Source organism: Balearica regulorum, chromosome 6 (genome assembly GCF_011004875.1).
Source record: "Balearica regulorum gibbericeps isolate bBalReg1 chromosome 6, bBalReg1.pri, whole genome shotgun sequence".
Taxonomy (NCBI): domain Eukaryota; kingdom Metazoa; phylum Chordata; class Aves; order Gruiformes; family Gruidae; genus Balearica; species Balearica regulorum.
In genome coordinates this window covers 43,283,869-43,308,214 of record NC_046189.1, presented here as the reverse complement: position 1 = coordinate 43,308,214, position 24,346 = coordinate 43,283,869, and the positions used below count along the sequence as shown (strand labels likewise).

Here is a 24,346-nt window from a genome sequence, read left to right as displayed (position 1 = left end):
GATTCAATACCATTGTTTTTTATTTCTCTTTTAGAATTTTTTTCAGTATTTCTTTCGAGCTTCATTGAGTGTTGACAGACCAATGTCTTAGATTCTGTTTGAAAAGAAAAATCAGAAAAAATACTTAGGAAATATTTTTGTCATTTTTGTACATCATACTTTAGTTTTACTTTTTTGATACGCTGTACATTTGAGAGAGAGGCTATACATGTTTCCTGTATGAGGCTGCTTTTTTTTTCTTCTCCTCCCAAGAAAAATAGTCTAAATAAAACTTCATGTTAGTTCTATTCAAATGACAGAATTAGCAGTTAGTGTTGTTTAAAAGTCCACAATTTTCCCATCCCTAGTTAGTCCTAAAATTAAATGCATTTTTTGCTGGACTTGTTATTTATGTTTTCTACCATTACCTGTGAATACTTTACCTGAAGAAATAGCTTTATAGTAAATACTCAATTTTGTATTTTCTCTGAGTATTGCCAATGTGATCCTTTTTTTTGTGTGCATCTTTTGTAATAAGGAAGACAAAGTGGTTTTTAAACCATTACGTGCAACAAAAGTAACAAAAACAGGTTAATGTTGAGAAATGATTGTGTAGTAGCTTATAAGGGTCTAACTCATGTTGTAACTTTTCCTGTCATTATCATGGTTATATTACAACTTACCTTGTTATAAAGATAGACATTACCCTATTGTGCTATAACTTATTCCATCACTTCTCTTGATACTCAAGTATTTGTCTGACACTATGCCAGCCTGGTTTGTTAGGAGGTACCGTTTTACCAGTCTGAAGGTCAGGTGCTTTTTATATTGTCACAAGTTTAGAACCTAAATCACTAGTAATAGGAATTTCTACAGCCTTACTTGCCTTTAGAGAAGAGCAAAAAGTGAATAATCTCTGATATTGAATATTTTGATTGTTTTGGTGCTTCTCTTTGATCTTCATTGCTGTCTGTGAATAATAACAGAGGTTTCTGTAATTTCTTGGTTATTGCTTATTTCAGTTCTCTCTATTGTAGGCAAGTGGTCAAACTCTGAAAATAAAAAAACTGCAAATCAAAGGGAAAAAAAGTAATGAACAAAAGAGAAGCAGGAAATTAGCAGGAGATACAGAGGACGAAGACTCTGCAACTACAAGCACCTCCTTAAAAAGAGGAAAAACAGACCCTAAAAAAAGAAAAATGGATGAAAATATTTCTGTAAGCCAATTAAAGCAAGAAAATTTCACTGCTATTAAGAAACCTAAAAGAGATGACTCTAAGGACCTGGCTTTATGCAGGTAAAGTGACAAATTCTAAACTTGGGTAAGTGTTGTTAAAACAAGTAGTTGCCCGATTCTTTTTATGTGTGTTCTGGGGAGCAAGAACCCTATTCTTTGTCATGTATGCCATACAGGTTATGATAATTTGAGTGTATTTACAAAGGATTTAACATGTGCATGCTAGGAGTAACTGCTGTATTTGATAACGGAGCCCAAGAGGAAAGTACCTAATGTTAGAATGTGGTCTATGAAATCTACTCCATGCCCTTCCAAGAGTGGGAAGGAACCCTGATAGCAGCAGTGGTACTGACAACTTTCTCAAGTGTAGCAAAGATGATTATCCACTGTGTCCAAAAGGCATTACATTATGGAGGAGGAGACAGTAATAGGAATGCATCTGCTTTTGTAGTATTACTGGTCAATCAAAAGCCTCATCACAGTTTTGGAAAGCCAGTATTAGCATCTGGTTTACTGGTTTGCAAATGGTTTACACTGAGGTTCGAAGTATTGAAGTTCCTGTGTTTTTCTTTTAGAATGTTGATCACTAGAATTTCATCTTACATAGGTTGCCTGGAGAGAACTTAATGCTATTTTAAATACTCAGTTAAGACATCCATCTTTATTGACAATGCTCTCGGCCTTACACAGGGCACAGAATAAAGTGCTTTCCTTTTATAAAGTGAATAGTTTGGCAGTACATGATGAATTTATGGAACAGTGAAAAAACTTCTGTGAATATATGAACAGCTTTAAAAAATACTGACTTAAAACCTTATTTCATTCAGCATGATTCTCTCAGAATTGGAAACTCATGAAGATGCCTGGCCTTTCTTACTTCCTGTAAACTTGAAACTTGTTCCTGGATATAAGAAAGTTATTAAAAAACCTATGGACTTTTCCACCATTAGAGACAAGCTAAGTAGTGGACAGTAAGTAAACCTATTGCAAACTTTGCATTTTAAAAATATTTAAACATTGAAATACAGTACAATTTTTTTTTTTTAAATAAACTATTTTGATGTGCCTGCTCTGGCACCTCTGCGATTGGTTTTAGTAACTGAAAACCAATAAAACTGCCAGGTCAAATGCACAAAATCAATCAAAAGGAAAAACTTTTTTCCTCTCCTCTTTTCTCATTGAGACATCTTAGTGTGGTTACGTGTAAGCAAGAACCAACTGTGTGGACTTTAAGCTAATGGAGTCCCTGTAAATAATAATGTCGTTGTGGAGTAAATTGGTATCCCTGTTGTGGGAAGCCAGGTAACATTCCAGTAATGGTGGTTAATAATTTTATAATCCTAGAAGTAGACTGCACAACTTCCTAAAAAAGAGAAAGACGCTATATGCCTCTGTTCCCCTTCCCTCCTTGTTACATCCCTGTGCTCTAATGACTCACCACCACCACAGAAGACTTTGTCACCCATAAAGACTGACCCTCTTCAGCGTCTGTCAGCTCCACACAAAGCAAGTTTCCTAGGATAACACAAGGGGCTTTCTAACCTCTTCAGGCTTTTTCTCCCTTGAATCTGAGATTTGAATGCTCCACACATGCTCATGGGAATCAGTAGACTTGTAGCACTTACTGTCTGTCTTTTAGTAATTCCTGTGACCATTGGAACACAATTTGGGCCATGTATGTTCAGGATAATAAAAAGAATAACAAACACAATGTTACAGGATTGATCTGGGCAACCTTTTTTTGAACCTGATTGTCCCTCTTTTAGGTAAATGCAGCTGTACTCAGCACTTAATTTGGAAGGACTTGAGCCCAAGAATAGATGAATAAATGGGAAATAGCCATAGTGTTTTAACTAGAAAGCTATTGAAGGGAAGGAGGAAGTTAATTTTTAACAAGTTTCTTTTCCAGTACAGGCTTGAAATTCTACATTAGAGTTTTTGAGGAAAATAGCAAATGCAGCGACAAGAGTATTTCCTTCCACTGATGTTCATTTTCCTGTTAATATTTAAATTAGAATTGAAAAATTGAAAGTATAATTAATATGTAAAGCATTCATTGAATATTCTGTGGCTGGTTGTAAATTCACTGATGTTGAGGTAGTTCTTTCTCATGTAGTTGAAGTGTTTTTTCCCCTTTGATTCTCTATGTTGCAAAAAATCATTCACCTTTTTCTTCTTTCAGGTACCCTAATCTTGAAGCATTTTCGCTAGATGTCAGGCTTGTCTTTGACAACTGTGAAACCTTTAATGAAGATGATTCTGACATAGGCAGGGCTGGCCACAACATGAGGAAGTATTTTGAAAAAAAATGGACAGAGATTTTCAAAGTGAGCTGAAGTTACCAGAACTCTGTTTTCTTCTTTTTTTTTTTTCTTTTCATTAAATGAGGACTGATAAGACCAGCAATGTGAACTGTATTTACATGAAAGTGCAAGGCACATGCATAACTAATGACTGTTTTTTTCCTTTAAAATATCACAGAGTTGTGATACTAGTTCTAAAGGCTTCACTCCTACAGCAACCATGGCCCCTTGGTTATTGGTTTGTGTGTTTTAACAAACTAATTTAGGTAGAACAGGGAAGCACACCCAAAGAATTTCAAAGAAAGGGGTGTTATAGTGCAATAGCAATTTAAAATATATCAAAACGCACTGAATATTCAACCACCAGAGCTCTACTTGGGGAAATGATTCTCTTTTCCCTTTCAATAAATATCTATTTTTCATTTTTTTACTTTGTAGTTTATTTTTTAGTGAATGTATTTAATTTTATGAATTATTTATGATTATACAGCATTCAGAATCTTCGTTTTCTGTGAAAAGGAAGAATTAGAAAATTGCTTTAAATCTTGAAAATACAACAAGGAATGTTTTAAAATATAAAACAAAGCCAAGTAAAACTGTTTACACTGATGTGCTGTAAAAGCACTAAAAATTAAACTTTACTGTAGAGTTACAATTACATTTATATATATGTTGCTGCATCACTTGTGTAGTTAAATTGTATTTCAAGACAGTGAAGAAAAATTGAGACATGTATATACTGTTCATTATTGTTTATATTAAGTCTTGTTTTAAATATGTATGATGTGTACATATTGTTTGCAGACATTATTGTTTATGCCTTAGGAGGACGGTAGCATTTTATTTTAGTCTTAAGGTAATTATAGCTATATGGCTTGTACAGTAATTATCCTCTACCAACACTGTGGAGTCTCCTTAATCTTGGTAGTGCCTGCCTTTAAAACAGGGTGTAGGGGATATTAGTTTTCCATTTTTCTATTTTGTTATATAATTTCAAGCCACCACGGCCTCAAATTCAAGTATAATCATTTGTATCCATGTGGAATAAAATTGTGACAATTTCCTACGCACACAGTATTTTTTCATAGAAACATTTCCCTCCATTTGCCTTGCCACAGAAGTAACAAAGACGACATTTGTAACCACTGTGTTTTATCTACTGTGTGTTGTGGTGGCCTGCTGGGGCAGATAGATCGGAAATTTTTTTTGTACTAATGTAAGAGTACTTGAACTTTTATTTAAAAGAAATGTTGTGGAAAGGTAGCATTCTTTTTCTTTGCCTTTTTTAGGAGTGTTATTTTTCACTAGTATGTGTGGCACGGATACAATAAAAGACTGTTTTGCAAACCAGATTTTCTTGGCGATTTTAATACTTTGGATCCTGTGTACACAGGATTTTTTAAAATAATATCTTGGGAGTCTTGCATTTAACATTCAGTTCTTATTATGATGCATCTAATTCTCCTGGCCTTTTAATGGTAATTCAAAAAGAAGCAATTGCCAAGCAGCCAGAGTGCAGTTCAACCGCCTATTTGAATGAGCATCAGTAGCATTAGGTGTAACCAGTGGGCTGCCTAGTATTTGACCTGTTTCTGCCAGTCCTGTTTACTGTAGTTACAGTGTGAATGCACATGATAACGTAAATACATGCCACATGTAATGTTTCTTAAAACCACTGTCCATGCAAATTTTTGTCTTTTGGGGGGGTGGGGGGTGGGGGTGGGGTTTTTGGGGGTTTTTTTGGTCTGTAGAAGGGCATGAGTCATAATCCTTGCTCTTGACTGAAGAAAATTGAGGAATTACAAATGAATATTGCGGAACCCCAATACCTATAGCTCCCTCACAAAGTAATGTTTTGGGGGTTTTTGGGGGGGGGAGGTGTGAGTTTTTTACTTTTAAACTAAGCCCGCCATGTTTGAGTCTTAGAGCCTTGTTTTATATATTCCCTTGCCATTATACTTCCTGTCTCTGCTGAGAAGGAACAGCCAGTGCCTGGTTTTTAATAAAATTTTTGTTTCTGTTGCACTCCCCAGAACATTTTGTTCCATAATAATTTTCTTTTCTAAAGTGCTTTTAGCATAATTCGTGTTACTTAGAATAAAAAATTCATGTTTGGGTGTCAGGCAGTCTTGCATTCTAACGTTAGCTCCACCACTGACTGCTTCGCACCTTTCCTTTTCATCACCTTTCTGAAGACTTCAATAAAAAGGTTTGCTGACACGTTCCAGAGATGTGAAGATTAATCAGTGTTATGAATGTACAATGGTAGGCTTGTAAGAGTGTTATAAGTATGCTTTGATTATTGGGAAAACTATTTCTTTGATGCAAAACAGAATTGGGTTTTCTTGCTCAGATTCTGTACTGGTTAATGCTTTATCTGCCATACGAGATCTAATATTAGTGTTCTGAAAAGTCAGATCAACATTACCAGCTACACTGCATAGATGCATTTTTTTCAGCTTGTATCCTAATTCAGCTGAACAGCCGGGAAAGTTAAGGTGGTAACAGCTACTATATCTATGATAGTGCATCACCTCTCTCAACTTGACATTACCAATGTATTGCTTTGCTCACTAACAGCCACTGTCTTCATTATTATTTCAGTAAAATTAAATTTACAGGAATTATTATATTTGAATGGCAAGCTTGAATCATACACATGCCATCACATATCTCCACAGAAAAGAGCAGGGATATAACCACTATAAAAATGTGTTTAACTTTTCTTCTTTGCTAACTTTCTCTCCTGTTGATGTCTGTTTGTCTCTTCTTAAAGGAAAGGTTTTCCAGTGGGCTCTTCCTTTCTGAACAAAGTATGCTGGTCTGTTTAGAATATTGACAAGCTTTCAGACTTTTTTTAAGTACTGTTAATGGTGTTCAATGAAGAAGAGTTCTGGTTGTGAGTGTGGGTTCTCTTTTGTCTCTTGGCAGCTCTTTGAAAAAAATTGGATGATATAAAAGCAGCAGAAAATCAGAAGTTGTAGTTGTCTTGGACAAAATATGTATCTTTTTAGAGAGGTCTAAAAGTTTTTCTTTAATCTTTCTATATGATTTCTGTAGTTTCCTAACAACAGTTAGAAGGGTAGAGGTGCTCTGGAAACTGTGAATGAGCACAGACATCTGAGGAACAGTCATGGGTGGCCTAGAGGACCACGTTTATTAAACTTGTATAATTCCTAGATGTCTTAAATTTACTGAAACATGCCTGCAAACTGAGGGCTAAAGACTGAAATCAGGAACACCACAATTATGCTATTTGCTTATGTAACTCTTTTTTAAGTACCTTGAGCTTAGAACTTCAAAGTTAACCAGAATTTTTTATAGCCAGTATACACCTTCAGAAAAATGAATGTGTTATCTTTCATTACACAAATTTCTATTGCTTTTATTGTCCAAACTAACCATCATTACTAGAAACGATAGTAACTAAATTTCTGGGCATTTTACTGATTCACAGTGGCTTATTTAGCAAGTAATTTCAAGTTTTCCATCCATAAAATATTATGGAAAAATCTTTAAGCATGTTAGTGTTGCATTCACAATCCACACAATTTAAGTGTGTGGTATTCACAATCAACTGTCTGCCTTCCTCTTCAGTAAAGGAAGTCTCTAATAATTGATACAGAGTTCTTTTAAGGCCATGAGGTGTTTTATTTAGTTATATATAATCTTATAGATAGCTGCTAAATCAATGCAGCACATATGAAATAGACTGGATACTAGCCATCTCCTAGGATTCAGAATAATTAACGGGCAGTCATGAGCCAGTGAATCAAATAATATGCAATCAGATAACACGTACTATAAAACAGAATGCAAGATCATAGATTCAAATGTGGTAGACCATTTACAAAAAAAAGGAATGTTTCCTGCGCAAATAGTGACCCCAAGAAAACAACTTCATTTTCCTAAAAAAAAAAAAAAAAAAAAGAGAGTAGCTGTCATGATAAACCATTTATTTTGCATGTGTCTGGATGCGAAAATGGCAACGATGTAAATTTCTCGATCCGTGATGGGGTTGAGGGAGTTGTGTTTGTTCTGTTAACAGCAGGTAACGTCACACGTTGACTCGCGCTCCGGCTCATCCCCCGCTCAGCACCTTCCGCATGGGCAGAGGCCCTGCTCCCTGGTGTGCCCGTGGCAGCCGGGAGGTGCAGGGAAAGGCGGTCGTGAGCTTTTGTTCCACCAGCTGGGAACGCAGTCCTGCAGCCGCAGCAAACCGAGACACCCGGTGTGGAAGCAGGCGGCCCTGCAGTTACTGGCACTGCGCTCTCCTGCCGAGCCGATCTGCACCCCATGCGCTCCGCTCAGCCTGCTGCCCTCATGACAGGTGCCTCCCGCTGAAGGGGCCTAAAGCGCACCTGAGCAGGTAAAAAGATTGTGGGTGTTAAATGGATCCAGGCCGCCACATCTGAAAGGTCGAAAGAGCTTGGACAACAGTTGCGGGCGCGGTGCAGTAAAAGCAACTTCCACGCTGACGTCGCTTCAGTGGCCGGAATGACGGAAGCAGTGAGGAGTCGGTTAACGCGGCACCGCCTTCTCCCCCTTGGGCCTTCGCGCCGTGGTGCAGCCCAGAGCAGGGGAAGCCAGCTCGGGCTGCGCCACCCTGAGAAGGCGGGGGGGGGGGGGAAGTCTGGGGAGAAGTCTGCGCGTGCGCAGCCACGCTGGTTCGTGCGGCAGGATCGCTCCGCGGCGAAACGGGCAGCCGAGGGTCGTGCGCGGGTGGCGCGCGGTGGCGTGTATCCTCTCGCCTTGAGGCTGGCGCGGCGGTCGGAGCAGGGCCTGAGGTGCCCGGGGGGGGGGGGCAGGCGGCGGCCGTTGGGGCCGTGTCCGGCCGTGTCCAGCCGTGTCCGTGGCGCGGCCGTGCCCGAGAGTGGCGATTCGAGGGGCGGCGAGCCGGTGTTCTGCGGCCGGCCGCTCGGCGCCGGTCCCTTCAGGGCGGGCGGGCGTGACCTGTCGCTGCCGTTGCGGGAGGGCTGCGGTGGCTTCCCGCGCCGCTCCGAGCGGCTGAGGCAAGGGCCCTTCCCGAGCGTCTGCCTGAAACCCGCCATCAGAGTTGGGGTGAGGTGCGGGCCGTTCTCCGGAGCCGTGTGCCGGCCTGCGCCTCCAGTGCAGTGGCGTTAGCTGGTTCGGCTGTAGGCGGTGGTAACAGGAAAGTGCCTAGAAGTGCTGTAGCTGTTTCTGCGAGCAGCTGCTGGTGGCTTTTGGATTAGGAGGAAATTGTGATTGCTAGAGAAGGTAATGCTGTAATGCTAAACATCTCTCTGGTGACAAATGCTCCAGATTCTCGTTGCTTCCTCAGCTAGTTTAAACTATTGATACCCGAAACCTTTCATTCCTAGGTTTGCTTTTCTGCAGCGAGCTCCTGAAGAATCTCACAACGAGATTAAGGTGCCTTTTTCAGCCTCATCTTTCCAGATGCCAAGCTTTGAGTCTTCAGTTTCTTATTGTTGAAGTACGTTGATTTTCTTTCTAGAGATAAGAGATGTTGTTGACGTTACTTAATGTGTTTAATGGTTTTACACAGTATAGTGATAAAACTAGGAGAATCTGGAAGCCAAAATAGAGAGTATTCAGAGATCTAATCTTTAACTAAATTGGCATGCTACAGGCTGCCTAAAGGGAGCAGTGATTTTGCCTTTGTGTCTATGTGTCTATGTATATATGTGTGTGTATGCATACGTTTATACATATGCATATTTATATGTCCACACGTATACGACCATACGTGTGTATATGCAAAAATGTGCGTGTGTATATGTATCTATTAAACCACACCTGTTTGTGGTTGTCTCTTAGCTCTGAAATTATTGTTCAGAATGAAGCATTTAAGTAATAGTCTGCTGATTTAAATAAACTAACTCAGTATAAATAGCATTGCTGCTTTTGTTCAGCATAAACAACTTCTAAGAGTTGTAGGTAATTCCTTTTGGCTCTGTGCTTCCTTATTCTCAGGAGGCTTGACTGTGATCTGCAGCATGGGGAGGAACTGGTTGGAATGTACCTTTTAGGGGCTTTCCCAGGCATCAGCAGTGTAAATCGCTTGTCTGATGTCGAGATCTAAACTGGTCCTAGCAGTCTTAAGTACTGAGAAAACGTGCATGGAGTTCGTATTTTCTTATGTTGTTTTATGTAGCAGCAAATGCAATTTCTGGAGAGGTTCAGATTCTGATCACCCTCTTAATATTCACATTTTGACTTGGACTTAAACATGTTACTCAGTATGCGGTGTTTGATTTACATGAAAATTGGGTCAAATCTCGCATTGGCAACACAAGCCAGTTGTTGGTATGACTCTGATGTTTTGCCATCACTAATGTTGCTGCCTAACTGTGAAAGGTAGCAGAGGTTTGAATTTGAATAAGGTATTCAGGCCGGGAAAGGAAAACATACCTTGGACTCTGGTCATCAAATCGTAGTGCTCATCTATGTTAGACTTGTGGATATGAATTTATTGTTTAATCCGGTTTTATTCTAAAGAATATATACAATTGTCTACTGAATTGTACTATAATAGGTGCTCTAAATGCTATATTTTTAAAAGTACTGTATCAACTGTTAAATCTGCAAACTGGAAGTTATAATTCATTGGAATGTAATTCAGCAAGCTCTGGATTAGAATGCTTTCCAGGAATCTTTTTGATACTGCTTCCTGATTAATTTCTGGAGGGTCAGCGATGACACACAAACATACTTTTTGTGATTGTAAGTGGGAAGAGAAAGAATGCTGAATATATGTGGTTATAATTGCTGAAAGTGTTTATATAAAGTGTAAGGGGTTTTTTGTATGTTCTTGGTACAGCTGAAGCATTGCTTCAGTATGGTCTATAATGTACTAAGTGTTTTCTGTTAGAGCAAAGGATAGTTGAGGGCATGTCTCTTAATAATGAATTAAAGTGAATAAAGAGTGAACAGTATCTGACTGTTTGCGTCTGTAGGACTCGCCTAATGTTTACATTTTGCTATAAACCAGGTGACCCTTGATTCTGTGCTCAGTTATTCTGTTTTTGTTATCTCTACTTGTTTCTTTTTAGGTAACTCTGTAAGTTTGTTAGTAAGGCTTGCCTTTTTTCTGTATTACAGTCAAAACAATGGGGCCTCATCCTGGTTCCATCTTCCTTGCACTGTAGTACACAACTGTTAAAGAATACAGAAGATAAAAATCACAGAGCTTCTTGGCAGCGCAAGGAAAGCGCTGTGCTCACACCTAACTGAAAATTTCTTCGGCTGTCAGTTGATGTTTTCTGCCATAATGCTTTTAGTCTTTGTAAGTCTTCTGCAGTACTCTGATCAGCTCTATTCCTGCCTGCCTGCTGCTCAATAGTTTAGATTCCCATCTCTGTATGTGTCTCTCTCCTGCTGCTCTCTGTATCTCTCTGGATCCTTGCTTCTCCCTGTGCATAAAAATTAATATTGCTTATTTCCTCTTTCAATTATTACCACCAAAAAAAAAAAAAAGAAGGGGTGGAGAGTTAGGAAGGACCAGAATAACAGTCTTTTCCAGTTCCAGTAAAGCAGCTGTGGTTCCGTTCCTGTTCCCTAGACCAGCCCTCTGACTTCCAGCGAGGCTCTCCTACTCCTGACCCTTGCACCGAGTACTCCAAACCCTGCCTTTTTTGCATTAGTTGCTGTCCAAGCAGAGGCACAGCATTGCTGGAAGAGGATGTAAATGTTCTTTTTAATATTTGCAAATTGCAGGGGTGAGGAAATAAATTGCCTTTTCCTTTCTCTGACGGGAGTCCTACACTTAGTCACCTAATCAGATTGCTCCAGGAGGAAAAAATACAACCTGGCCTGTGGTGATACAGATAATAACTTGATTTCACAAGAGTAGGGAAGATAATAGAAAGGAAGATGCACTGGCTCTTTCCCAGCAAATCAGTAGCTGTCACATTCCCAAGCCCATACCTCAGGTTAGCTTTTATTCTTTGTTCTTGCTTCTCATAGCCATTAGTTTAGAATAGCTGGTAGTCTTTGGATGCAAAGTGGAATTTTCTGTGATTTGTATTTCAGTCCTAGCATACGTTTGTGGCCTACTCCCAGCTGGAGATTTAGCAATCTATTTCATCCTGGGCGGAGGTTTATAGATACGATGAGATGTGTTTCTGCTGATTCCACACTTTCACAAAAAAGTTTGTTGATACGGATAGCTTGGAAATGGATACATGACACTTTCACTTAGCGAGAGGATGATTTGAAAGCAAATACAAAGACACCTTTTAACTTTCATCCTAAATTGGTAGGAAAACTTAACAAGCTTTTTTCATTTAGATCATATTTAGTAAAAATTTATTGCTATAACAATCTAGTAATAGGTTACCCTACTAATAATTGGTTTACTAAGGTAGTTTGCCTTCTGTGATGGAGTAACTGCATCAGTGCATGACTACTGATGTCATCTACCTGGACTTCTGTAAGGCCTTTAACGTGGTGCCACACAACGTTCTTGTCCATACCCTAGAGATGGGTTTGACAGATGGACTATTAGACGGATAAGGAGTTGGCTAGTTGGCCATGTCCAAAGAGTTGCAGTCAATGGCTCAATGTCCAAATGGAAACCAGTAACGAGTGGTGTCCCTCAAGGGTCTGTACTTCGACCAATACTATTTAATATCTTCATCAGTGACACAGGCAGTGCCACTGAGTACAACCCTCAGCAAGTTTGCAGATGACACCAAGTTGAGTGGTGCAGTTGATTTGTTGGAGGGACGGGATGCCATCCAGAGAGATGCTGACAGGCTTGAGGAGTGGGCCAACTCATGAAGTTCAAAAAGGCCAAGTGCAAGGTCCTGCACCTGGGTGAGGGCAATCCCTAGTATCAGTACAGAATGGGGAATGAATGGATTGACATCAACCCTGCGAAGAAGGACTTGGGAATATTTGTAGATAACAAACTAGGTATGAGTCAGCAATGTGTGCTTGCAGCCCAGAAATCCAGTTGTATTCCAGGTTGCATCAAAAGAAGTGTGGCCAACAAGTTGAGGAGGTGATTCTCCCCCTCTGCTTGGCTCTCATGGAGTACTGCATCCAGCTCTGAGGTCCCTAGTAGAAGAAAGACATGGACCTGTTAAGAGTGGGTCCAGAGGAGGGCCACAACAGTGATCAGAGGACTGGAACACCTCTCTTGTGAAGAAAGGCTGAGAGCATTGTGTTTGTTCATCCTGGAGAAGACAAGATGCTGGAGAGACCTTATAGCAGCCTTTCAATATATAAAGGGGGATCATAAGAAAGATGGAGATGCTTTTTACGAGGGCCTGCAGTGACAGGGCAAGGGGAAATGGTTTTAAACTGAAAGAGGGTCGGTTTAGATTGGGTGTGAGGAAGAAATTCTTTATTACGAGGATGGTGAGACACCGGAACAGAGAAGCTGTGGATGCCCCATCCCTGAAGTGCTGGACGAGGCTTTGAGCAGCCTGGTCTAGTGGAGGGTGTGCAGGGGGTTGGAACTAGATGATCTCTAAAGGTCCCTTCCAACCCAAACTATTCTATGATTCTATATTCCTGGGGCAACCATAATTAATGCTTTGACTGTATTCTACAGTGCCCATTTACTCCATTGTGTCTAGTGTAGATGCAAGTAATAACAAATTTGAACAATGACGTTCTTAGTGCAAAATAACTAGAATAGCTTGTTCTGCCACTGCTCTAAGACCAAGTAGATACTAGGTAAACTTGCACGTAAAACACTGCAAAATTGCAAGTTAACTTTAAAAGTTTAGATATGTTCATTCTAACCAAGTCATAAACCCCTCATCTCATTGCTGTGATTAATCTCTGATTTAAGTTGAAGATAAAGCAACGCTTAGATGAAAAATCTGCCTCTGCAAATAAATTTATTATTGCTTTTCTGGAGAATGTGTCTTGTTAAGGTAGTATGTTTCATTTATGAAATAGGAGAGAGAAGTCTAACTGTTAAACTTTTTTTCAGACATAATGGCGACATTAATTCACACTTTATCAGATCATAGTGATGATGTCAACTACTGTGCCTTCTCATCATCGTGCCTGGCTACTTGTTCCTTGGACAAAACAATTCGAGTTTATTCTTTAAACAACTTTGCTGAACTTCCGTACTCACCTTTAAAAGGTCATACGTATGCTGTCCACTGCTGCTGCTTCTCTCCATCAGGACACCTTTTAGCTTCATGTTCTACAGATGGCACTACCATGGTTTGGGACACTCGTGATGGCCGGGTGCTGGCAGTGCTAGAGCAGCCCAGTGGCAGTCCTGTTAGAGTCTGCCGATTTTCTCCTGAGTCCACATATCTAGTGTCAGGGGCAGCGGATGGGAGTGTAGTTCTTTGGAACACGCAGTCATTGAAACTGTACAGGTGAGTGCCAAATATTTTTTGACAGCCTTGTTTACAATGAGAAGAATATAATTTAAGTAGTATGCTGTACTGTGTACGAGACTTGCAGACTTACACCACTGATTGATATCCTGAAGGAACAGGAATAGGATTTAGAAGACCAAAAGATTATCAATAGGAGAAGGAGAAGATCTGAGTCTTTTTTTTTTTTTTTTTTTAAGTTAAAACAATGCAAACTCAAGAAGCTTGAATTTTTAATAAGTTATCTTTCCTCTAAATTCTGTTTGGTTTTGGTTTTTTTTTTAAGCTCGTGAAAGTGTTTTCATTGATTTAACCTGATGAAATCAGGATGTATTGCATACTGCATGCACCTGGTTTCTAAACAACGGGTTAACAAACTGTGATATGTAATACACAGTTAGTTAGTGGAGCCTGACTGTGCTATGTGCCTTATATTGCATCACACATAATAGTTTTTAATGAAGTATTTAATTACAAGGATATTTGGAGTCCAGGAAGGTCTTAGAAGCTTGATAGTAATCCAGCAATCAAATAGTTTGGAAACTATTGGCATATCCTAAAACTATACGGTTTAAGACATAATGGTGACAGAAAGGAGTATTGGACCTGAGTGAGTTAAGTATGACAGCCAACATTTCACATGGGTTTCCAATAAACATTTGAAACAAAGCAGATGAGCATTTTTAGTGATGTTGCACAGTTAAAGGCATGAACCTTAGGCTGATCCTCAAAGTCCATCTCTACATCTATATTTCAGTAAAGTCTTCAGGCCAGTTGTTTTAATCTGTTCTTAGGCAAGACATTATTATGTTTTAAAGCAGCAATTACACAACGTCTTTCTAAACTTAGGAAAGTAGTTAAGAATTTGAGAGAATTGATGAGATGTTTCAGTCAGAATGAGGTAGCAGCTGCTTCTGAAAGCCAAACTTGTTTGGTTTTGGTAATCCCTGTCAAGCATGTTGCTACTTTTGTGGCCTGTCTAGCTTTGCCTTCCACAGCAGTGATTTAGACGGGAACTGTAAAATTTTTCAGAGTGATTGTTTATAGTCATCTGAAATCATGTAAGTCTGGAAACCTGTCCATAAATAGATTTCTAATAGATTTTTGCCACCTTGTTGTTTGTAATGCATACATAAACACTGAAATGGTTGCTTTGTTTTCAGAGAATAAAGAGGTATCAATTGTGTATTGTTCCTTAGTTTTATCTTTGAGAAAAATTGGGAATTGCTATCGTTGGGGAATTGCTATCGTTAGTATTCTGAAGTCCAAGGGTTTATCTATTTTTAGGTATTACTAGTGAAGTTGTTTTTTCTTTTTTTTTTTTTTTTAATCCTTGTTACTGACAGGGAAAACCCCAGAAATATTAAAAAGTAATTTATTGCAAGTATATGCTAATAATATATGCAGTGATGCATGTTTTAGACTGTCATGGTTTAACCCATCTGGCAGCTAAAACAACCACACAGCTCTTGGCTTACTCCCCCACTCCCAGTGGGATGGGAGAGAGAATTGAAAATGGAAAGAAAAAAAGTAAAACTCGTGGGTTGAGATAAAGACAGTTTAACAGGACAGCAAAGGAAGACAGTAATAATAGAACATACAAACCAAGTGATGCACAGCACAATTGCTCACCACCCAGAACCGATGCCCAGCTAGTTCCTGAGCTCCGTTGCTTCCTGGCCCACCCCCAGTTCTATATGGAGCATGGTATGCAATATCCCTTTGGCCAGTGTGGGTCAGCTGTCCTGCCTTTGTGGCACCCCCAGCCTCCTCCCTGGCAGGCCGGTAGGAGAAGCTGAAAAGTCCTTGACTGCTTGGCAACAACTAAAAACATCAGTGTGTTATCAACATTATTCTCATCCTAAATCCAAACCACAGCACTAACCAGCTGCTAGGAAGAACATTAACTCTATCCCTGCTGAAACCAGGACATAGACCTACATCCTTAATTTCCTCCTAGTTGAATAGTGGATGTGTAATGACTATGTAGAAAGTATATTGTTGTTTTAAGCATAAATTATTCAATTATGGTGTTTCTGTTGTAAAGAAACAAAAAAGAACTTGAACATTCCAGTCCTGTCCCCTTCACTTCACACTTAAAAGTTCGTTTCGAAGTGTTAACGTGCCAGCAGTAGTCAGCTTAATTTTCATTGTATATATTTTGGGATCTGATGAATTTTTTTTATTATCATTGTCATTTGTAATTGCAGATGGAAAAGTGCACCTGTCCCATTTTCTTAAAGCTGAGATCAATATTACTTAGAAATTATCAAGGTACTTAAAAATTACATCAGGGGATTTTAGTTAACCATCTAATGTCAGTCTGTGGTCCTGTTTCTTTTGCAACAGTTGATTGTGTTCATGCTAAAAAAGAGAACACTATTATGTCACTTGACTAAATATACAGATGGTAATTACAACAAAGGTATCCAGTTACACCTTATCAGCTCAACTGTTGTAACTGACTGTTCAAATTGTTAAGATGGCTATTTAACTCATCTCTATGATGGATGTGAGCAACATGAAGCAAGCTAATTTATGTGTATCTCTTAGTGTTCTGTATTTCCTCTTCAGTAGGTATGATACTCCTTTCTGGCCTGAGAATTTTAAATGTGTACTCTGAACATGTATAGTACTACTTATTTTACTGTTTCATTTTCAGAGCAGAATCTGCAGCTTTTTGTGTGAAAGAAGGAAAGTTTTAAAAGCTGCACTAAGGAAAAAGAATTGTACATAAAAAAATGGGAAGTGCTGTAGTGTATTTGATAGTATTCTTAATGATAGAAGTAAGGGAGTCAGTGCTTTTTTGAAGGTCTTGGATCTGATTAGAGAGTCTCAGGAAAATTTATTGACTAGTTGTCTGTGGCATTAAGTTTGGCACCTCTGGCAGTAAATAAAATTTCTATCAGCAAAAGAGAATGAGCAGCTGTTCTACAAAATACAATGACAGAGTAAGATGGGGCTTTGGGCAACCTGGGCTGGTGGAGGGTGTCCCTGCCCGTGGCAGGGGGTGGCACTGGGTGGGCTGTGAGGAACTGTTTGACCCAAACCATTCTGTGATTCTATGATGACTGACATGTCTTGCTGTATGACCGTTGCTTATGGCTCTGATCTTTTTCTTGCACTTAAAGATTTGACTATGCGTGCTGGGCCAGTTCTAGTGTCCATTAAAAGGAGTGAGTCACTTTCAATTGACTTTAGGTTGCTATCAGATGACGTAAAGGATGTTAGGTTGACTCTACTTACTTCTGAGGATTGACCACAATTCCAAATCTGCTAGGATTTTTCTTTTAAGATCAATTTTACAAAGTGCTTTGGCTGACCTAGTTAAAATCTAGAAATCCTTTTTTTCACATTGCTTTCTCTTGTGTACAAGTAGTCCAAAATTAACCCTATATCATAAATCACAAAGTGTTCTACTCAGCTACAGCTTATGATACAGGTTAGTAGGTGTTCTGTTTTGTCTTTGAAAACAAAACAGAGAAATTTTGGGAGTCTTTTTATCCCCTGTTTCGTGTACATGTAAATCTATGTTATGATAGTTGTGTATTTGTCTTTGACTTAAAATTTATCCTGCCATACAATTTTAACAGTGCATTGTGCCTTTCAAATGGTAAGTCCATGCAGATTGTCTTTAGTTTGAGAATTATTTTATCACTCAGCTAAAATTATTGCCTTGGGGTGCCATCTCACATTTTTCCTTCTGCGGTCAAAGAGCAGGTCCTGGTTCCTGCAGCTGTGCTTATTTTGCATCTTGTTCCACAGCTGATGTGAGTTTCTCTCCTTTCTGATACCGAGTTTCAAAATGCAAAACTTAGAACAGTTTGTCTTATTGTATCAGATTGCATTTTAGAGATCACTTCTTCAGAACATTACTTATTCTAAATGGAAATCCTGTGTACTCTTGCTTTTCAGATCTGGGAATGTTAAAGATGGTTCTCTGGTGGCCTGTGCATTTTCTCCTAATGGAAATTTCTTTGTCACTGGATCATCGTGTGGTGATTTAACCATTTGGGATGATAAAATGAGATGCCTGTATAATGAAAAAGCACATGATCTTGGCGTTACCTGCTGTGATATTTCTTCACAGCCAGTTTCTGGTTAGTTACTTGACTCATCAGGGGAGGAACATGGAAAAAAAGTTATTTTATTTTTCTTTAGCTCTTGTTTTCATATTCTTTTTGTCACCAGTGCACAAGATAGAAATGACATTGGGAAGAGCTGATGTTTTAGAATATTCTGAATATTCTTCAGTAAAAGTTGTGGTTAGGTTGATGACAGGGAATGTAGTATGTCAACAAACAAGGTGATTAGCATGCTTTTGATAGCTTTCAGTAGCTAATTATCCTGTCAGGGTTTCAGAAAATGTTTGGGCAGTGTCTGCAAGTGAAGCCTGTCTCCTGGGGCTGACAAGGCTGTTAGAAGATGCAGGGCTTGATTACCATTCCCACTTGACCTTTTCATACTTTGGATCCCCAAGAAGCAGGACTGGATTAAAACAGTGCAGAGAACTGTAAACCTAATAAGCTGAATGCTTTAGCTGTGGGATGTGAATAGATAGACTGTTTTCCTGCACCTGACTTTCTAGTAGGAGGAATTTGTAGCCCAGAATCTCATGTGTCCCACTGAGATGTGGTACTGTTCAAATGTCTTACAGCTGTTTTAGCTGACCTGACTGTATAAGTTGCGCTTCAATTTTGTCATTATGTGATTCTTCACAGTTGTGATGGGCAAGAACTTATTTTTTTCTTTTGAAAGTGAAATCTGATATTCTTATATATATTTGAGTATTGAGATCAAAACCAAGGCATGCATAGTGTAGGCCTTTCTCAGGACTGCGTTGCATGTTATGTTCAGTTTTCATTCATTTCACATTTGTAAGGCTTTCCGTGGAACTAAAATAATTAGAACCTAGATTTCTCCATATGCAAAAACATGTATACTGAAAATTGCATATTTAAACTTCCAGCTGTCTCAGGGAAAGGTTTTCATTTGTGTGTACTGGCTCTTGAAAGTATTGTGGTTTAACCCCAGTGGGCAGCTCAGCCCCACGCAGCCGCTCACTCACTCCCCCCCAGCGGGATGGGGAGAGAATTGAAGGGCAAAAGTGCGAAAACTCGTGGATTTGAGATAAAGGTGGTTTAATAGCGAAAGCAAAAGCTGCACGCGCAGGCAAAGCAAGACAAGGAATTCATTCCCCGCTCCCCACGGGCAGGCAGGTGTTCAGCCGTCCCCAGGAAAGCCGGGGTCCGTCACGTGTAACGGTGGCTTGGAAAGGCAAACGCCATCGCTCCGAATGTCCTGTCCTGCCTTCTTCCCCCAGCTTCTATTGCTGAGCACGATGCCGTGTGGTATGGGATAACCTTTTGGTCAGTGGGGTCAGCTGTCCCAGCTGTGTCCCCTCCCAACTCCTTGTGCACCCCCAGCCTGCTCGCTGGCGGGGCAGGGTGAGCAGCAGCAGAGGCCTTGAGGCTGTGCAAGCGCTGCTCAGCAGTAACTAACACATCCCCGTGTCAGCAACGCTCTTTTGGTCACAGACGCAAAATACAGCACCGCAGGAGTTACTATCCCAGCCAAAACCAGTATAATTATGTTGCAGCACAGACTTTTTGTATAATTGTGAGGGGATACTGAAGATTTGCATGTCTAAGCTTACATAGCTTGTATAGTGGGAAGAAACATTTGCACGAACAAGAACAACTTCTATTTGAAATATCCTGGTAGAAGTTAATTGTGCTACAGGAAAGTGTCATAACCAAGCAACCAAATATTGATAATTCTGGGATATTGTAAGAGTCTGAAAAGCTGAAAGGTTAATTTGTATAAATTTTTGTCAGGTAAAAGTGTTTAATAAAGAGTTAGGAAATCACGTAGTTGTCTGCTTTTGATGAAGGTTGGGAAATTGGGCAGAAGCCTCATTGTCAAATCTAGGAAGTGAGGCTGTAACTTAACAGCTTTGTAGGTATACTTTTGTGCTTTCCAGATCTACTATGGAGACAGTAGTCTCCGTAAAGATACGTAGGCTTCTGTTTTCAGAGTACGTGAGCTGCTCTTTCAAAGGTAACAAAAACTAACTGAGCAGCCACTTGCATCTTCCAGTGCTAAACACAGCAGTAAGTACGGCTGTCTGTGTACCGCCTTGTCTAAGAAGGTGGTACAGAGCAGGAGGAAGGCAGGTCAGAAGCAGGAGAAAACTGAGGAAGTAGAATGTGAGCATATACTTCAGTACAGAGAATTAGTGACTGACAATACCAAATCAATCACATGTGTCCACTGACAGCTGTAGGGACACCATTGCATTAATCATCACAATAGAAAGGGGATTAATCTTTAAATAACACCTGTAGATCTTTCTTGGTGAAAGTACTACCAAAAAAAACTCCATCGTGAACCAAGACTTGCATCTGAGGGCAAAGGAACATGTTGAAGCTGAAACTGATCAGAGTGTAATTCCCACTGCTCCATTTCCTGTTGAGATTATCCTCTTGGTTTAAAAAAGTGTGTTACCAACCCTTCAGCCTTCTGCCAGGATAGAGAGAGATAGGCAAGAAAGCATTTCCTACACTGTGGATTTTTTTTGAGCTGATTTATGATCATTCTTAATTTTATTTAAGCCATATGTTATTGAAAATCAACATTTTTCCTTTTTGTGTGTTGCTGTTTAATCACCAAGGATTGAAACTTCTGATTGACAAATTTAACATAATACAAAATCCGTATAAGTAGTGCTTATCCAGTAGAATTAAAGATGGTTTTAGATTGAGACTCTCTTTACCTGCTTAATTCAGAGCAAAATTAGAACCAGAGCTTCTGACTGGTTCTTTGTGCTTTAGACTGTTTGTAACAGATGATTCTCCTACCTTTAAAGCAGATTCAGTCACAGTTGTATAGACGCTCATCAGAGTAGTTGTGATGCTGTGCAGGCTTTCCCATCTGACTGCAAAGTTTCTGTGCTGCCTTCCTCCTGGATTAGTAAACTTCAGTGAGATTACCTAGCAATACTGGTAAAAAATTGGCAGATCTTGCTAAAATTTTCTAATGAACCTCAGTGGAAGACAGTGTAGTCCTCTTCCAAGTTATCCTAAAGAGCTCTGTGTGTCCAGCACTGTAGTACTCCATTAAAAAGTCGGTAACTTGTAAAATAGTGTCCAAGTCTGTGCATCCTGACAGAATTCTCATCCAGACCAAGTTTCCAAGTAACATGTTGCTAGTTCCCAAGAAGTACGTGTTTTTAAAACATGATGACTAATGCGTGCCACTCATCTCCCTCTGTGACCCAAATCTTAACACTGTAAAATCCTTGCAAAAATGATGCGCTTTGATGCTTTATTGTTTGATAGATCTGAGATTAAGTCCTAAGATCTGCCACAGTCATAGTAGCTCTGATTGTTCCTGTGAACAAACAGGTCTATGTATACTAGGATTTTATTGTGATAACCATATGGGATTAAAATATACTTTATGTGGTGGGAATATGGAGATAAAAATCTCTGGGGTTATTTTGTAAGACACTCGACAGTAAATATTTTGACATTTCTGGTAACTAGGGAGCTGGAAAGATGAACCCTTAAAATGTTAGGATTTTCTGATGTCCAGTCTTAATCCTGGTGATTCTTGTAGGAATTCTAAGACTTGGTACTGGCAGAGGTGATGCCATTGAAGGATTGTTATGGTGACTTGTGTTAGGCTGGTATGCCAGCTCAGTGGAGTAGAAGAGCAGAAATATTTTGGCACAGGACTTAAAAATAATAAAAAAAATTTGATCGTGGGCTGAAACAACACAATTAGAATGCAACGTAATAGTTCAGAAATGTTCATATCCACTGAATAGAGAGGGGAAAGCTATAAAACTATTACTGTTGTATTTCATATTTCATCTTTAATGCAGTATTTCTTGAGTGGTTGGCTGGACTGGTGTCATGAAACATGACTTAGTTTATAAAAATGAAAAGTTGAACATTTAAAATTATGAAAATAGCCTGTCAGATGCTCTCAAATTTTGTACATGCATATGTGGTTAAGTTTGAGAACTACTGAACTGTAGAAGAAATGGATACAACCCTATAATTTAGATTAAAGGTCTCAGTAGATAGAGGAATCAAACATTTACCATCAAGACAACTTAAAATATGACCCCAGTTCTGGTCTTTATCTGCTTCTTCAGGAAACAGTACAACAGTGATACCTATTTCTTACTTCTAAATGATTTTAGAGCTTCTGCAATTAGTTTTGTTAACACTTTTTAAAAGTAGTACTGAGATTAAGGAAATGTACCAAATTCCAGTGTAAGAATGCTGATGTAGTATACTGATAAGCTGTTATTTTCAGTGCTTCTGATTCCCATGAATGTATTTGAATTTTATCAGATGGTGAACATGGATTCAGATACTTCCAGATGGCTTCTTGTGGTCAAGATAATCAGATCAAACTCTGGCTTATTTTGTTTGCAGATTTCTTAGGTGTGTATAGTGATTTTTTTTTTCATATTCCAATGTCTTAAGTCTTTAGTGACAGTTTACATCTAAGATCGAATTTCTACTGCCGTGGATTCACAGCCAAACTAACCACAAGTTGGAAGTTTTCTTTTAATTGTTTAGCAGGAGAGCAGCTAGGGCATGCAGTGCTTTGTGACCTTGGGCCCAGTAGATTTTACTTAGTGATCTATTTATCAATAATGGTAAAAGTAAAGTTTAAAAAAAAAAAATAATCCCCGATTCCCTCAAACTTAATGTTATGATAAACATTTGGTTTTAATTAGCATTTTTATCTTTTGGTAACCAGTAACATTTCTACTGTGGCCTTTGAGCAGGTTGATAGGTTGAAACCTCTTAATCTACCAAGCCAGGGATAGGTTTCCTTTCATCTTTCAGTACATCTTGGCCCTTGAGCAAGAGCTGGAGAAATGAAAACAGTGTTGGCTCCTGCTAAAGCTGCAGTGTATATGTGTGACTGCTATGCAGAGACTAGGCAGATGGCCAAAAACATCCTCAGTGGGTATTTTTTTGTGATCTCTTTTATACAGAGTTCTGTAAGGATGAATAGTGTGTGTACAGATGCACATTTCATTATCTAAAACACTGTTAGACATGCGAAGACTACAAAGTGTGGAAGTCAGAGATGTTAAAATTATCTCCGTGATCTTTGATCCCCATTTTTTTAGGCAGTATGTCAGAGTCAGATCTTTGGTGCAGCTTTACGCTTCTAAAAGCAGCTTGTCTTATACCTTGTCAAATGTGTCCATATGTAATAATTTATTTTTTGTATTTTTAGGTGTTGAATTAAAATATAAATACACATTGAGTGGACATTCTGCCCCAGTTCTGGCTTGTGCATTTTCTTATGATGGGCAGATGTTAGTCTCAGGGTAAGCAATGTCTTTTACTTGTTTAAATTTCATTCAAATGGCTGTCCAGGTTCATGCCTCAGTATTGTAAAACACAAAGTTCAAAAGAGTTGGAGATTTCAAACTTTATTTCCAATAATTAAGAAATAGTTCTGTGACCTGCAGAAATATTGAAGTGTCTTTCCAGTTGGTCTATGTCTTGCGGGTGATTGAGTTTGAAATCTAGGATGTTGCAAGCTCTGTTCTCTTGAGTATGGTAATGAGATTCATGATTTCCTGGTTTTGGGGCATTTATGTGGCCTTTCATGTGGATACTCTAGCATTTATTAAAAATACAAATCTACATTGCAATCTTACCATCTCTTTGCAGCATCATTTAGGATTTCCTTCTCTCTCATGCACTTTCAGGAACTTTTTTAGAAAATTAAATATCTTGAGATTTTTGTCTTTGATAGATTTGGTTGAAATTAAAAATTTCTTCACTGATCCGCACGCAGAGTATGGCAACATAAGCCTTTTTTCCAAAAAAAGTGCATGATTGAGATAACTGTAGACCTGTGTTTTTGATGTCAGCCCTGTACAGAATAATGGTTAAGACGCAAATTAATCAATTAATCTTTGTTAGAGGGTGATAAGGGAGTAGCCAGTGTCATTGCAAGGTCATTCCATTATGTTTGAAAGACCCAGGAGGGCGGAGGTGATGGGAAGATTCCTGATGACTGGAAAGATGTGAATGTCACACTTGACTTCAAGAAGGGCAAGGTAGAGGATCCAGGGCGCTACAGGCCAGTCAGCCTAATGCCAGTCTCTGGGAAGGTTATGGAGCAAATCCTTCCAGTGGCCTTGGAAGCTGCTGTGATCCGCAACACAAAGATAAACTGGCAGCTGGTTACTAGCGGCTTTCCTCAGGGATCAAGCTATTGAAAGAGGAGATTATAGATAAAGTAGATATAATTGTTAATGTTTTTATGAATATTAATGACCACTTTTATTCTGCACATCAAGTGGCAACTTGAAATAACAAATAGAATGATTCAACTCTAAATTTTAATTGTCTTTTTTACAAAGACTTTCTAAACTGAAATGGAAAACCTGATGTCTTGCAAAGGAAAAAGAAAAGACAACAATAGCCAGCAAATAAACTTAAAACCCC

General features: G+C 39.1%; 2 protein-coding genes across 26 annotated transcripts in view; both read left to right on the top strand.

Moving 5' to 3' along the window:
- The window catches only part of BAZ2B (bromodomain adjacent to zinc finger domain 2B), a 160,282-nt gene extending 155,411 nt beyond the window's left edge, over positions 1 to 4,871 (top strand). For 15 of the 22 annotated variants that reach the window (XM_075757425.1, XM_075757424.1, XM_075757420.1 and 12 more), the window contains 3 exons: positions 1,017 to 1,276; positions 2,044 to 2,187; positions 3,399 to 3,701. In XM_075757425.1, the coding sequence (XP_075613540.1) occupies positions 1,017 to 1,276; positions 2,044 to 2,187; positions 3,399 to 3,552 (558 nt within the window). In that variant the 3' untranslated portion in view covers positions 3,553 to 3,701. Of the gene's footprint in view, positions 1 to 1,016; positions 1,277 to 2,043; positions 2,188 to 3,398 lie in introns of all 22 variants that reach the window. The other 7 variants (XM_075757435.1, XM_075757431.1, XM_075757439.1 and 4 more) reach the window with 2 other exon arrangements.
- Positions 4,872 to 8,170: 3,299 nt separating this feature from the next.
- WDSUB1 (WD repeat, sterile alpha motif and U-box domain containing 1) overlaps positions 8,171 to 24,346 on the top strand; it is a 31,615-nt gene continuing 15,439 nt past the window's right edge. Inside the window, exons 1-6 of one of the 4 annotated variants that reach the window (XM_075757455.1) lie at positions 8,171 to 8,757; positions 8,862 to 8,978; positions 13,448 to 13,850; positions 17,766 to 17,950; positions 22,217 to 22,309; positions 23,121 to 23,214. In XM_075757455.1, the coding sequence (XP_075613570.1) occupies positions 13,453 to 13,850; positions 17,766 to 17,950; positions 22,217 to 22,309; positions 23,121 to 23,214 (770 nt within the window). In that variant the 5' untranslated portion in view covers positions 8,171 to 8,757; positions 8,862 to 8,978; positions 13,448 to 13,452. Of the gene's footprint in view, positions 8,758 to 8,861; positions 8,979 to 13,327; positions 13,851 to 17,765; positions 17,951 to 22,216; positions 22,310 to 23,120; positions 23,215 to 24,346 lie in introns of those variants that run through there. The other 3 variants (XM_075757457.1, XM_075757456.1, XM_075757458.1) reach the window with 3 other exon arrangements.